Genomic DNA, 15,524 nt, shown 5'->3' on the forward strand with positions numbered 1-15,524 from the left:
TAAAATTCAAATTGTTTGTTGTAGAAGAAGTCCAGCTTAAAAAAACAATTTCTTTGTCATGAAGAGCTTTTGACTCTTTCACTACTGTGGTATCACAATCTATCCAGCAGAGGGCGCCATGTCTCCATTCTACCGTTGTTATGTTATTATCTGTCCAGCAGAGGGCGCTATTTCTCCTTCCAACAGGGCAGGTCACTGGGTTTGAGTGCAGTATCCTCAGTTGGCCTCTGCTCTGTAGAGGCGCCTTTGATGCACTAAGAGGTTTGTCCGCTGCTCGGCGCCGACTCATAACAGTCTTTATCGTCTCAGTTCGGCCTCAAGGTTCCAGTTTACTCTTCATACCGACGGAAAAACATCAGGACGGTTCAGTGAGTGGCGCTCGCCGACGATCAAAGTAAGGCATGTAGTATTCTTTTCCTTGTCGGAGATGTATTACGGAAGAGGCGATGTGTAGCTCTGGCCGTTATTAGCTTAGCTGATGCTGTCTGATTTCCCTTTCATGTTTTTTGACACCAGAATCTTCTGTCACAACAGCAGAGCTGGGTGGTGGTATCTGACTCCTTCCTCGCTAACAGCGTGCCCCAGCGGGTGCCCCGTTAAACTGGGCCGGAACTGTGCAGAGTGGGGAAAGCTAAAGCTACCATGCTAAAGCTAACATGCTGTGAATCAGGCTAGAGCCGCTGGTTCAGTTCTGATTGTTTTATTTTCCTCTCAGATAACCAGAAACTCCGCTATAAAGCGAGGGCCAATCTGATCACGTCTTTTTGTTTTGTTCAGGCCAGAATGAAGCCTCTCAAACGGGTTGTTCCTATGGCGATAACGTGCTAATGTAGCTAATTAGCTTTGGGCTAATAGAACATGTTAACGGGACAGATTCGCAAAATGTCAGCCTCTAGATCAAAATAAACCGGCTAGTTAGCTGGGAGTGACGCTGACCTTGGCAGCTGCATCATTTCGAACAATTTTAATGAAGATTATAATATGAAACCTTGATTTTGCTTAGGAATGGTATTAGAGCATGATGTTTTGTTTGAAATAAACTTGGATAGGATTGCTTAAAAACCTGTAATAATTAGATTAGCAAAACCTGCATTAAGTTGTGTAATATTAAAGCCAGATTCTTGAAAACACTCTTTGTAATTTGTGAGAACAATATTCTTTATGTGATTCCATATTAGAGATTAGGATGAAAACCAGAATAGTTAGAAATTTGTTCAAATTTGGGCAAAATTGATTTGTATTAAATATAAAATGTTTATGCTGCTTTTGACATCATTTTATGTTTGATTTATGAACTGCAATTTTCAAACTGAAGCCCAACAATAGTTTTTAAAACCGCAAAAAAGAATATAAACTATGGAAAACACATGGAGTTGCACCAATCATGCTTTTTCTGGCCAATACCAATTTCACAGTTTTCTGGGATTTATTAACTTATTTTCTTTATTAGGTCATTTTATGAGAACTCAACACAAAAAATAATTATCCAAGACTTTTCCCTCATAATTTTAAGACATTTTTCTGGTAAAATTGTTTTTATTTTGCTATTATTGTGACTATATTCTTGTAATTAAACAAATAATTTTGTAGCCTGGCTCTAATATTTCATTGTATAACTCACAAAAGGGATGATTGAGAGAAGTCACGTTTTGAAACTATTTTCTGTCATTTGTAATTTCTGTCTAGAAAAGAAAGTGGGGGAGAAATAGGATCTGGTATGAAAATATCTGATTTAATTTTTTTAAAGCCAAGAAATCAAAGGAATAAAATCATGTCCGAGATTTTATTTAGAAGGAATATCGCCAGGACAAAATGTTTGGTATTGGACGACTCCATCTTCCCACCTGGTGTAAAAAAGACCTGCTAACTTCCTCTTTAAGAACTTTGAATTGCCTTTGCTGAAAATGTGCTACATAAATAAAATTACCTTACCTTTTATTTCAGTGTACAAGCGGAAGTTGTATATTTTTGCTTGCATGCCTCCTTTTTATTCTTTTTTTTTTATTGTGATATAAATAAATCAAATGCAAGTGTTAGGATTAGGTGAACATAAACAAAACAAAATGTGCAAAGGAAGAAAAGAGTCCAGTGTAGTCCAAGACAAAGGAGCTGGTTTTAAGTCAGTACGTCCTTAAAATTGTACTTGTTCCATTGGCAGATTATTTTATTTATAATCAGTCATTTTTTCCATGTCATGTTATGAATGAAATGTAAATGAAACCAGTGGAACAAGCAGTTTTTCATAAATTTTAAGAAATTATTGACTTACAATGAGCTTCTATATCTTGCTGAAAAGTTACTTATAAGTTACTTTGTCTTATTTTAAATGTAGTGGGATATTTGCACTAGAAAATAGACCAAGCGTACTTGGTAAGATTTTGTGTTTTTACAGTGTATTAATTTTAATAATAAAAATTCCTGATCAAAATAAAAAAACACTGTTGTTTTCCAGTTGCCCTTGATGTGACGGCGCCGCGGCAGAGTTGCCCTCTCTACCTCCGATCGCCCTCCGTGCCTCGCCGCATGACCTCCGATGACCGCTGACCCTCGGAGGGGAAACCCCATCCTCACCCTGCATCCCCCACTTCCTGTGGACTCCTGATACCGCCCCACCCCGCACCGCCGCCACCGTCTGACACCTCCACCTGTTCCCAGTGGAGGTGTGGAGGACCAGAGAATAAATTTCCCCTTTTCAAATTTCTCCTGGTTGGTTTGAGTCCGGTTCTGCCGGCCACGCGAGTTTTTAAAGCTGGGGCGCGATTCCTGGGATGCAACCATGTCGGGTCTGAGTGAGCGCAGGCCGGTCAACACGGACTACGCCATCTCGCTGCTGGAGCAGCTCAAGTTCTTCTACGAGCAGAAGCTTCTGACGGATGTGGTGTTGCTGGTGGAGGACGCGGAGTTCCCGTGTCACAAGATGGTTCTGGCCACGTGTAGCTCCTATTTCAGGTGAGCAGGCTGCTTTGTTTAACTGTTACCAGGGTTTCCTCCAGAGTATTATCAGCCTGGTGGGCCACCAGGCTTTACTTGCTCCTGCCAGGCTAAGCGTTTTGAAACTGGACCTTTTTTCCTGTTGTTTTCTTTATTTATTTTTAATATTTAAAATGTCTTCCAGATCCAGTGTTACATATTCTTTGTAATTTAAAGTTTGTTGATCTTTCAGAATGCGATTTTGTGTTATTATGCCATTACCATAATATTAGTTGAAAAGAAAAATATTTATCATTTATCGCAATAAGTTCTGGGACAATTTATCATGCAGAAAAGTTTGTTTCTGTGGCAGGCCTACAGAAACAGTAGTTTTATTTTGTCCACTTCTGTATTTTCTTTGTTGTTGATGTTTTATTTACAAAATTTTCTGTCAACTTGACATTTTTTAACACTAAAACACAGTGGGGCAAATGATGAACTGCCCCACTGCCCTACCACAGCGCTTAGCCAGATTTCTGGGGGAAATCACAATATTTTTATGGAGATTATCCACTTTGAAAATCAATCTGGAAAAGTTTATTTATAATTTTTACATGACCGCAACATAAAACTATAAGCTCAGTTTAGGGGCTACAACTATTCAAAGTTGGAGAAATGAAAAACAAACAAAAAAGTTGAATAAACCAAAATAACAACAAAAAACAGTTTCTCAAAACAACATTGAGCATTATCATACAGATTGGATACTTTACTACAGGAATGTTACAATATGGCATCCATGCAGCTGTGCAAAACGCCTGGGTGGACCTAGCTCCGCCTTCGAGCCGCAGCTCCTCCTCTAAGCTGGAGTTTCCAAGCTGACAAATTTCCACCTCACACAGCAGCCCTCCCCCACTCAGCTCCTTCAGACTAGCCAGCTGCAATTAGCAAACACCTGGTAGCTCATTGTAAAAGCTTTGTTAAAAGGTTAATAATGGATCCATGTTGTGATGACTTCCTGAAGCGTGAGGTTTAGAAAGAGCAGGAGTTTTTAAAGAGACAGATGCCCAATTTCAAGGCGTTAAATCAGCTGAACAACTGAAGTTCACAGTTACTTTATGCAATAAAATGGCGCTTTGTGCCTGGAAAACACAAAATACTGCCACTTTAATGGAAAGACAGCAGTTTCTAAATTGTGGGGCGGTTTTCAACTTTATATGAATATCAACAAAGTTCTGGGTAAATTGGAAACACAGCTACTGTCGACTTGAGCTCCTGGGCCGAACAAAATCATGTCAAGGTCCACCAATGAGCCCCCAGGCCGCGCTTTGGCTGCAGAACCAGAGTTCCAGCTCTTGTTCTCCAACCAGTTCCTGGTAGATTCAGGGAAAAAAATGAAGTAATTGCTACCAGACGTTTCCCTCTTTCATGCGCTTAGCGTTGCATAATGCAATGCTGCTGCATAATGAGATGCAGCAGTCTGTACGTTTCGTCTGGAAATCTGCTGCATCATGCCCCCTCCACCACGCGCTGCCTGTCTGGTGCGAACAGAGTGTTTCCCCCTCGGGGTGCGGAGGTGTCGCTGCGTTTCCGCCAAACTCCTCCTGCTTCCTCTCCATCCTCCACGCCTGGCTTCAGGGGGAGCAGCCGGACCGCAGAGCGGAGGCGGAGGGAGGGAGAGTCTGGTCACGTAGCTCTTGTTAAGAGATGGAGGGGGTAAAAGGGGTAATTCCGCAGGGTTGCGTAATACAGCCTGGCAGGTTTAGCCCCTGCTGAGGCCAACACGCCCAAAAAAAACCCTCCACTGTATTGTTCAAAAAGCACATTTCTTCTTCTTCTTTTTACATTTTGGTAACAAAAAGCGATGAAATCCCTGATAATTTGAGTTGTGTGTTGATGTTTTTCTGGATTATTATTTAATCTGTTGGTAAAGGTGAACCTTAAATGTTCAGTTTGGAGGCAGAAATGTTTTCCAGATGAGTCTGTTCTCTGAATGAAATGAACAATCATGCAGCAGCTGGTTGACATCATGCTTCCCACCAGAAAGCGGATGGTTTTAACCCAACAGCAGGTCTATCTGCTCTTCATCCTGAGGAGGACGAGGAGCAGCGGGAGCCTTTTGATTGGCTGCTGGGGTTTCAATATGGCGGCATTCTGGTCAGGAAGTCTGGAAAATGATTTTTGATTCCGGATTTACAGCTGGATTCACTTTCAACATGGAGGAAATGCTTCATCCTGCTGTTTATCCATTCATTCATCATTTTATCCAACTGTCCGTCCATCCATCCGTTGAAGTTCAACCATCAATCCATCTGTCTCCATCTGTCCATCCATCCATTTGTCATCCAGTCTGTTCGTCCTTCCATCTGTCCCTCAGTCTGTCCATTCTTTTGTCCTTTAATCTCTCACATCGTCAGCTGTCTCTATGGCGACCAGTCCATCCCTCATTCTGGGTTTTAATCTAGCTTCTGACGGATTCCTTTGGTAAAAGCAACTTGTGAAATCAACAAAAAATAAAAATGAAGAAGCTAACTTGCTAATTTATAGGTTTCAGACATGCTAAAGTTGCCAGATTACATCACAGCTGAGGTAAAAATAGCTGATCAGGAATAGATTTTCTTCTTTGACCTGATCACAGATGCTTTGGTTAGTGCACCAGTTGCATCAGGAATCCCCTAAAATCAGAAAATGCTTCTGTTTTCTGAGAAATGTTAAAGGAGATGGTGAATCCCGACATTCCTTTATAATTCTAAATAATTATTTCAGTGGTTATAGAGCTGAATCTTTCGCTTCAAAAACATCCCAGTAGTTGGGAAAGGTGCTGTTTTTCTTTAAACTGTCGAGGCTCAGTAGTTTCCTGGTTGTTAGGGTTACGTAACTCGCCGTGTGGACGCTGGTGTAGAATAACACGGGCAGCGCGGCGGTGTTTGGACTCCAGCAGCGGCCACTTCCAGGTACTCAGGCTCCGGCTGGGAGCGTTGGCGAGCTTCCAGACGTCATTAAGAGGCTCTGTGTGTTTTTAAAAGAACAACGTTGGGTTGTGAAACAGCCAAATGACCCAGTTTGTAGACCCAAACAGAAACATCTGTTCTGACTTGGTCCAGTCTCTCATTTTCTTGCACTTTATTGTGACTTAATTTGACATATATGAGAAAAATGACCAAGAGAGGGCAGTAAAGATTAGAAAAATCTTCAGGTAAAATTTGATGCAGTTGTGTAGAAATGTGGCTGATTCTAGTCCTTCTATTATTAAAATTCCTAGAGGTGAATTACCTGCCTTGAAGCTTTGTTAAATTGTGCTGCACTATTTAGCGCACTGGGTACCAGACGGATAATTATTTGAGTTGCGCTACACTCTCAATTCCACCAATGAGTCTCAACGAATGCTAAGTGCTATTAGCACAACTTATTGTTTCATCGAAAGAGGTGCATCCTCAACCACCTGTCTACTCAGGTCTTATGTTTTTTGTTCTTTTGGACAGGCTGTATTTTTTCCCTGGACATGTCTGGGTTTTTAGTGATTTTGTGCAGTTTAGTAAAACAAATCACACTTTTTTGTGACTTGTGTCCTGAAGAAATGTATTGCAAATGAGATTGTTTTTCAAGAGCAGCATTTGTGTGCCTTGCACTCAGTTATACAGTTACCTAAAAAAGAAGAAAGAAATGGTTCTTACTGTCACTTTTATTGTTACATTATAATATTTTGTGATGCTATTATAATAATAAGTCCATGTTGCCCACCACTGCTCACTGCTGGTGTTTCCACTGCAGAGCGATGTTCATGAGCGGCCTCAGCGAGAGCAAGCAGACCCACGTCCACCTGAGGAACGTGGACCCCGCCACGCTGAAGATCATCATCGCCTACGCCTACACGGGCCACCTGGCCATCAGCGACAGCACGGTGGAGCCGCTCTACGAGACCGCCTGCTTCCTACAGGTACGTCTCACAGTCCCTCGCTGAAGTATCTTAGTATTTTGTTGAGGTACAAACACAAACTTGAACACTCCATAATTTGGCTGTCATGTAACAAAATAATCAACGAGGGACTGATTACTCAACCTTGAGGAACCCCAGAGGGAATTTTTCATAAACGTTACCAATCAAGAGAAAATCCAGAGCTAAATCCAGTTTAGTTCTGGATGTTAATGTTCATCAATGTTCTACTTTAAGTCTTATGGCGCTTGAGGAAGACGAATTAAGAAGAAACTGTCCAGATTTCTAGCTAGCTATTTCTAGCTATGTGTCGTTTTACTTTTACCTGGTTTGTAGACTGAACGATATGGCTGAAAAAAAACTTACCACGTTTCAGTGTTTAATATAGTGATAATTATTGTTTTTTGTATTAAATATCTTGCACTGCAAAAAACAGTATCTTACCGATATTAATGAAGTACTAGTTCCATGGGCAAATTATTTCACTTTAACAAGACATTTTTCCCATGTTTTAAGTGAAATAATCTGTCAATGGTACTAGTTCTTTCTCATCAATATTAAGGAATTACTGACATAAAACAAACTCCTGCTGAAAGGTTATCTGTATGTTAGTTTTATCTTATTTCAAAATATTTACACAAGAAACTAAACCAACAATACTCAGTAAGATTTTGTGTTTTTGCAGTGGGTGTGTAATGTAACCTTATTGAACAGATTTGTGATGCGTTTGTCTCGTTCAGGTGGAAGACGTCTTGCTGCAGTGCAGAGACTACCTGGTGAAGAAGATCAATGCTGAGAACTGCGTCCGCATGCTGAGCATCGGCGACCTCTTCAGCTGCAGCGAGCTAAAGCAGAGCGCCAAGCGCATGGTGGAGCACAAGTTCCCCAGAGTTTACCGACAGGAGGCCTTCCTGCAGCTCTCCCATGAGCTGCTCATCGACATCTTGAGCAGTGACAACCTCAACGTGGAGAAAGAGGAGACGGTGCGCGAGGCGGCCATGTTGTGGTTAGAGTTCAACATGGAGGCACGCTCGCAGCACCTGTCCTCCGTGCTGAGCCAGATCCGCATCGACGCGCTGTCGGAGGTGACCCAGCGCGCCTGGTTCCAGGGTCTGCCGCCCAACGATAAGTCGGTGGTGGTGCAGGGCCTCTACAAGTCCATGCCCAAGTTCTTCAAGCCTCGTCTGGGCATGACCAAGGAGGAGATGCTGATCTTTATGGAGGCCATGTCGGAGACGCAAGGCGAGAGCTACGTCACGTCGACGTCCGCGCCTACGACGATAGTGTGTTACAGCCCGCAGGCGGAGAAGGTGTACAAGCTGTGTAACCCGCCGGGAGACCTGCAGAAAGTCGGGACCCTTGTTACCCCCGACAACGACGTCTACATCGCCGGCGGTCAGATCCCCCTCAAAAACTCAATAGCCAACCATGGCAGGAGCGGGAAGCTACAGGCCGTGTTCCGCTCGGTCGACAGCTTCTTCTGGTTGGATGCGCAGCAGAACGCCTGGGTGCCGAAGACCCCCATGCTGTGCGCCCGCATCAAGCCGTCGCTGGTCTACTGCGACGGCTACATTTATGCAATCGGCGGCGACAACGTGGGCGGGGAGCTGAACAAGCGCACGGTGGAGCGCTACGACTGCGAGAAGGACGAGTGGACTATGATGAGCCCGCTGCCCTTCGCCTGGAACTGGAGCACCTCGGTGGTGGCTCACGATTGCATCTATGTGATGACGCACGACCTGATGTACTGCTACTTCCCCCGCGCCGACGCCTGGGTGGAGATGGCCATGCGCAAAACCAGCCGCTGCTTCGCCTCTGCCGCCGCCTTCGGCGACCTCATCTTTTACATCGGCGGCCTCCACGTGGTCAGCAACTCCGGCATCCGCATGCCGACCAGCACCATCGACGGCTCCTCGGTCACCGTGGAGATCTACGACGTCAACAAGAACGAGTGGCGCCTGGCCGCCAACATCCCGGCCAAGCGCTACTCGGACCCATGCGTGCGCGCCGTGGTGCTGCTCAACTCGCTCTGCATCTTCATGAGGGAGACCCACATGAACGAGCGCGCCAAGTACGCCATCTACCAGTACGACATGGAGCTGGACCGCTGGTACCTGCGGCAGCCTGTGTCCGAACGCGTCCTCTGGGATCTGGGGAAGGACTTCCGCTGCGCCGTAGGGAAACTTTACCCTTCCTGTTTGGAGGAGTCTCCATGGAAACCGCCGACGTACCTCTTCTCCCCCGACGGCGGTGAGGAGTTCGAGGTGGACGGAGAGCTGGTGACCCTCCCCCACGTATAGCTTCTACCTCCCCCCCTCCATGACATAGTGGAGGAACATTGAGGAAGGGGGGGGCTCTGTAGCGTTAGCGTGAAAAGTGCGAAGGGTCCACCGGACTCGATTCCCCTCGAATATAAACCCATTCTCCTTTTGGTTCTGTTTTATTTTGTCAGTGGTGACATCTGTTAGATATTATGTCGGTCATACTGTTTCTACAATGTGATAATCTCAAACTAATTTTGTGATGATGATGATGATGATGCACTTAACTGGTAAACCTTCTGGTTAACGGAAACTGTACCAAAATCTCTTCTTTCTGCTAAAGAAATACTCCACAGAAAATCAAAGATCACTGCAACTGGACGTTGAATTTGAAGATATTTCAGCGCCTTCTTGTTGGAAGACTTGAGTTTTGATAAATATTTATGCAGCTGTAATAAAATAAAGTTCGGAAAGCGATAAAAGTGAAGCATCTGGGCTCAAAGGGAATAAACTGGGTGGTATTTCAGCTCTGGGCCGGATCGTGTCCTCGTGTTGCCTTCTCATTTGTTTAATTTTTTCCCCCTAAGAACTGGAACACATAAAGGAGGAAAATGTGCTGCAGGGTTTTCTATAAACATAGTTTATGATCCATCTTTAAAGGAAGGAATTAACAGATATTCCCCATTTATGCATCAAACCTCCGGCTTTCATTTCGTGCTCATAAAGAAACAATTTCACACGTTTACCTTTTTCATTTCAGTTATTCCCTTTTTTGCAATTCATGTTTTAAACATTAAATAAAGATGGAAACTTTATTCATCCCCAGAAGGAAGCCGAAATATACTGAATTGCAAAAAAACTGCTTTCATGCAATATTGGATAGACTTTCACTGCCGTTTGTTTCCACATTTGATGATTATTTTGTATTATAAAAGTAGCTGGTGCTAATAAAAGGTGATATCTTCAACGCAGTTTTCACCAACCAGGCTGCAATTTCAGTTTCTCTAACCTCTAAACACGTAAAATCTAAAATATCCCAACAAAATGCGGTTTGAAATGTGAAGAAAAGTCACCAGAATACTCACATCTGATGTAAAATTTAATTTAGTTTATGTTTTGCAGACTGTATTTAATTTGTTTCATTTTGGTGACGTCAGTTTGAACCCTTTGGCTAATATTAGCTTAAGCTAACCAGTAAACCGTCGTCGTTGGGTCATTTGACAACAGGTCAAAGCAAAAATAGAGCAAACTAGGATTTAAAATAAATACTTTAAACCGTCAGCTTTCCATATAGCGGCGAACTGAACCGAAGTCGAAACAAAACTCCTGAAAAATGTCGTTGAAGGAACAACCGTCGCCATTTTGTCCATTCATGCTTCTGTTTTCAACCATTTCATACCCACGACCTTAAACCATTGCATATTAGTTTATATATGAGGTTTGTTTTTTATTAATTATATTCATAAACATGCTCAGATCCCAAAATTTCATTTATTCGTAGATTAATTTTTCACTTTCTTTGGTTTGGTGTCATGAATAAACCCTGATTAAACCATATTGACTACATATGTAAACATGCCTGAATTCGCTAAAATAAGCTAATTGCCTTTGGTAGTATTAGTTACTGGAGTCATAATACCACATTTGCCTACAGTAGACTAACAAACTCATGCATAGTCATAAATCATCCTCCTTTTTTTATTATTTATTTGGCCGGAAACAGCACAGAATAACAAAAATTAGTAAAGAAAATGTACGTAGAAAACTCACTTTTTTGGAAGCTTCCCTCAATGTTTGAACTTTGATTTTTAGCGGAGTATTCCTTTAAAAATAAATGGGATCATGCATTTTCTTAAAAGGCCTCGCAGACGGAGCGGGTCGTTTCCGGAGGACCGAGCGGGAAAACCGAGCGGCAGGTGGAAGAAGTTTGATTAAAGACGGGGTGGCTGCAGGTACAGCCACTCGTAGCCCCGCCTCCGCCGCTTGAGGCTCCGCCCTCTCCCTCCAACTGACCCCGCCCCCTTATTGCGTCACGTCTGCTGCACACAGGTCTTCCACACAACCAGCAGTTCACACCTCAGTCTCTGTTTCTTTCTCTGCAACAAACAAAACTCCACTCGCAGTAAAAAAAAAAAACAAACAGGTTCTGGGCTCATGCATTTTTTTTATTTCTAAGCTGCTGAATTATATAAATGTATAAAAACTATATTTTTCATATGTTTAAAACGGCTGTTTTAGTGTGAAAGGGACAGGTGGGCATAACCAGGTCTATTTTGTATTAGTGTCTTTCTTTTTTATTATTATTTAATACCTGACATTACTGTAGTGTGATTGTCTGTAGATCTTCATCTTCTTATCAGATTACATTTTTTCTGGATGAGTACTGAGAAATCTTGCTGCTGATTGGCTGAGAGAGGAGAGAGCTGGGTAAAATGGTGGGTGGGGGTCTTCCTTCTAAAACATCTTTAAAACATGAGCACAGGTGCTTCATGACAAACCTTACTAGCATGTTTGGCTGCATCATTTTTCCTTTGGCACTGTATTTTGGATGAACGTTAATTTATTAAAAAATATACCAAAAACGTTCTGCAAATGGCCTCTGGTGTTTGGTTTGTTCATGCTTCAATTTTTAACATTTTAACCATTTCAGACCCACATATTTAAACTCGTATACCTTACATACAAGGTATTTTCATAAATTATAGTGATAAAAATGCTCAAATTTGAATTTAATTATAGATTAATTTTTAAAAAATGAATCTACAAATAGATTAATTTTAAAAATAAATAAAAAAATAATTTAATTAATACAAATAATTTTCTAAAAAATATCTGCCAGCAGGATTATATAGTGCTGTAATTTGCTGATCGCTGACAAACTGCTTGTGTGTGAAAACAAAATAAAACGAGATCCGTTCAAAAGGCTAAAAAATAGATTTATAAACACAAAAACAAAGGATATTAAATCTAGAATTTCAGTATGTTTTAGTTTTATAAACTCACCTTGCAGTTCCAGTTAATTATAGTTTTTTCCCATTAATTACAGATTTTAATAATGTTTTCTCAATTTAAGTTTTAATTATTTTGTTGGTTTTAGTTAACTATATGAACCAGGTTATTGACTAATATTTCAAGACCAAAAGGCCAGGAAAATAAAAATGCAACTTTTATTTATTTTTAATACAGCAACATGGTTCGTCACTTCCTTCTCTTCCAGAAAAATATTTCAGCTTACAATACATTCATTCAGTTTAAATACAAAATGAAAAGATATCAGATTAAAAAAAGAAAAACAGCACAAATAATCGAAAACATTTAAAATCAAACAACTATGTGGAAAAACAACGTACTGGTCGATCATGCTCACTGGACGACAGTTTGCAGCATGGAGGGAAACGATCCTGAACGCACCTCAAAACCTACAGTTACAAGGTAAAGATCCACAGACAGAGAATAATGGCTGCTTTGTGCAAATAAACACAGTGGTCCACTTGTTCCAGTGTTATAATGACACAAAATGGATATATTTCTTTTTGATATAACACGCTACACATCAATAAATAAGTCTTCAGGCTATGTTAGGTCTTAGTAAATATAGTTCTCCAAATATATATTCATTTAAAAGTAGAAAAGGGTCTGGGAAATGTTACCAACAGAGGATGTTTTTTTTCTCAATGATTTCTGTAGCAGCACTGCGGTTGTTTCAGCATCAATGTTCACTGTAAATAAGTCTATTTAACTCATTAACGCAGCATAATTTATAAAAATAATCCCTTTAATCCGCTTGTGATGCCAAGAAACACTCAAAAATGCTGAGGTTTAATTTTAGCATGGTTTTAAACTGTTTTTGATTTTATTGAGTGGTAATATGGTTTAAATTATTGACCTGCTGACTGGTTAAACTTTGTAAACTGCAAAATATTTTAGTTTCAAAAATATATAAATGCAACTTTAAATACAAGAGTCTGGCTAAAAAATATATATATAAAGGAATTGTAGGTAAAAAAAACAAAAACAAAACAGAAAATATAAAAATCTACAAAATAATAATTAGCAAATTTATCATAAGGCTTCCCTAAAACATAAATGGTAGCTATTTTCAACCACTTCCTTATTAGTAGTGCTGATAACAGTGTAGTGTGTATAAAGTACCAAAAGCCAAACAAATCGTCATCAACACAAACTTTGTGTTATAAAATAAAATAAAATAAAATAAAAGATCCTCTGGCTGTAGGACCAGTTTCTGAGTTAGACTGACTGTCATTAAAGTTTTTAGGCTCTAATTATGTGGAAAGTTTGAAAGTTACTTACCACATGTTTCAAATGTTTTGTTAAGGTAGCTAAGACATTTAGCATTTTAGCTGGCAGACTAATCCTAACTGAATTAGCTTAAATTGCTAAAAAGTATCAACTTTTACATTTTTGCATATTTTTTATACTTTAAGAATCAAATGTTTGTTCAGTTAGAATCTATAAAGCTACTTATCCTACCAAAACTGTTAGCTTTGCTGACAGCTTTTACTACCTACAAACAAATGTGTAGCTAATAATTTTATTAATGAAACAAATACACTTATAAATGTATTTGATGTGCAATTTTTTTCATAATTGATTTCAAAGTTTAAAAAATAAAGAGCTGAAATTTGGTAGAAATTTACCGCAAGTTAGCTAAAATAAATTTTGAGCAAATAAGACCCTTTTAAGAAGTTTATAATGAGAATCTATTACATAAAAAAAATATATAATAAAATACTAAAGCAGTTAGCAGTTTAGCTAGCATCTAATGCTAGCAAAATCTACGACCTAATGATTTTAGGAACATCAACATCATTGAATTTACCAGTTAAATTCTGATTAGAACTGGTTTCTGAGTAAATTGAGGTAATTCTTTTGTAAATATGTGCAATTATGTATAAATCTAAACACAACATAACAGCTAAAAATTGTTTAATCCCTTCGTTAATTATGTTATACAAACGATCAAACAAACAAAAAATAAACCCTGATCTTAGTGTTCAAATAAGCATTTTATTTTTTGAATCTACTGACATACCATTGATAAACCTGAATTTTTGTCCTTTTTCTTCCAATTTAGTAAAAATAATCAATTTATTGTAAACACACAAGTTTCTGTTGCACTTCAGTGACTGAAAGTTGATTAAATTTCACATAATTAAAACAACCACAGTGTCACAACAAAGTCATTGATGAAACAAAAATCAATTTCAAATTGAATTTTTCCAATTTTGTAAGAGTTGCTCAAGCTACTGAGTAAAATCCCAAGACCAAGGCATTTTAAATAACTTTTCCAGCAAAATGTTGACAAACTGTAAAGTACGAAGAGTGAACACAGCAACACGGACTGCAGCACTGAGACTGTTAAACTCCAAAAAGCCTCTTAGATGATCAGGTTTTTATGAAAGCAGGTTCCACCTCACAGTGATTTTGGGCTGCAGAGTAAATTTACCGCCTGCAGGCGCATCCAGCTGACGCCTGGGCTGCAGGAAGCCCAGAATCCAGGTTTATCCTTTAGATTCCCATTTGAATTTGAGGAAAAGTGATTGTTTTTATGCTCACATCCGTAATCCGTCCACTGATGCCAAGTCTTCACAGACGGTGCATCAGGGCCATTGCAGGCAGAAAAAAGGAGTGAATTTTCACCCAAAAAAATCCTGAAATTCTTTTGATTAATCTCAGAAATTTTCTAGAAAAAATGATTAATTTCCTGAGCTCCAAAAGTTAAACATTTTTTACTTTTGAAATTTTCAAGAAACCTTTGTGATTAATCTAAAAATTGTGATTTTCTCTTGGAAATTTTAGATTTTCCAAACTCATAAATATCAAAGTTTTTCCCAAAAAATTTCTAATAATGTCAAAATGTAAATTTTTTCTAGAACATTTTTAACTTTTGAAATGCAGAAATGTAATTCTTTTTCTACAGAATTTCTCAGATAGCTAAAAATTTGATCTTTCCTAGCAATTTTTTTACTTTTGAAGCTCAGAAATTTTCAAGACTAATCTCAAAATTTTAATTTTTTCTTGAAAATGTTTTTCTTTTGAAAGCCAGAAATTTCAAAAGTTTCTCTAGGAAATTTGTGAAACTAATGTCAATTTTTAAGAATTTTTTTTAGAAGATTTTTGACTTTATAAACAAAGAAATATCCTGTTTTTTTCTACTATCCTTTTTGCTTTTGGAGCTAAGAAATTTCCTTGTTTTTGAACATTTCGGGGATTAGTATCAAAATGTCATATTTTTCTTAGAAATTTTCCACTTTTTAAACTCAAACTTCCAAGTTTTTTCTAGGACATTTCTGAAATTAATCTCAAAATTTGAGTTTTTTCTAGGAAATGCTTTTCTTTTCAAACCCAGAAATTTTTCTAGGAAATTTCTGAAAGTTGTGAATTTTTTTTCTAAAAGA

At 39.4% G+C, this 15,524-nt stretch overlaps 1 protein-coding gene across 1 annotated transcript; it reads left to right on the top strand.

Moving 5' to 3' along the window:
* The first annotated feature begins 213 nt into the window (after positions 1-213).
* Positions 214-11,698, top strand: kbtbd2 (kelch repeat and BTB (POZ) domain containing 2). The gene is made up of 4 exons (XM_032550773.1): positions 214-394; positions 2,453-2,949; positions 6,682-6,847; positions 7,585-11,698. Exons 2-4 carry the CDS (start codon positions 2,777-2,779, stop codon positions 9,142-9,144), a joined length of 1,899 nt encoding a protein of 632 aa, XP_032406664.1. The 5' UTR covers positions 214-394; positions 2,453-2,776; the 3' UTR covers positions 9,145-11,698.
* The last annotated feature ends 3,826 nt before the right edge of the window (positions 11,699-15,524 follow it).

The sequence above is a fragment of the Xiphophorus hellerii genome, chromosome 21 (genome assembly GCF_003331165.1).
Source record: "Xiphophorus hellerii strain 12219 chromosome 21, Xiphophorus_hellerii-4.1, whole genome shotgun sequence".
NCBI lineage: Eukaryota > Metazoa > Chordata > Actinopteri > Cyprinodontiformes > Poeciliidae > Xiphophorus > Xiphophorus hellerii.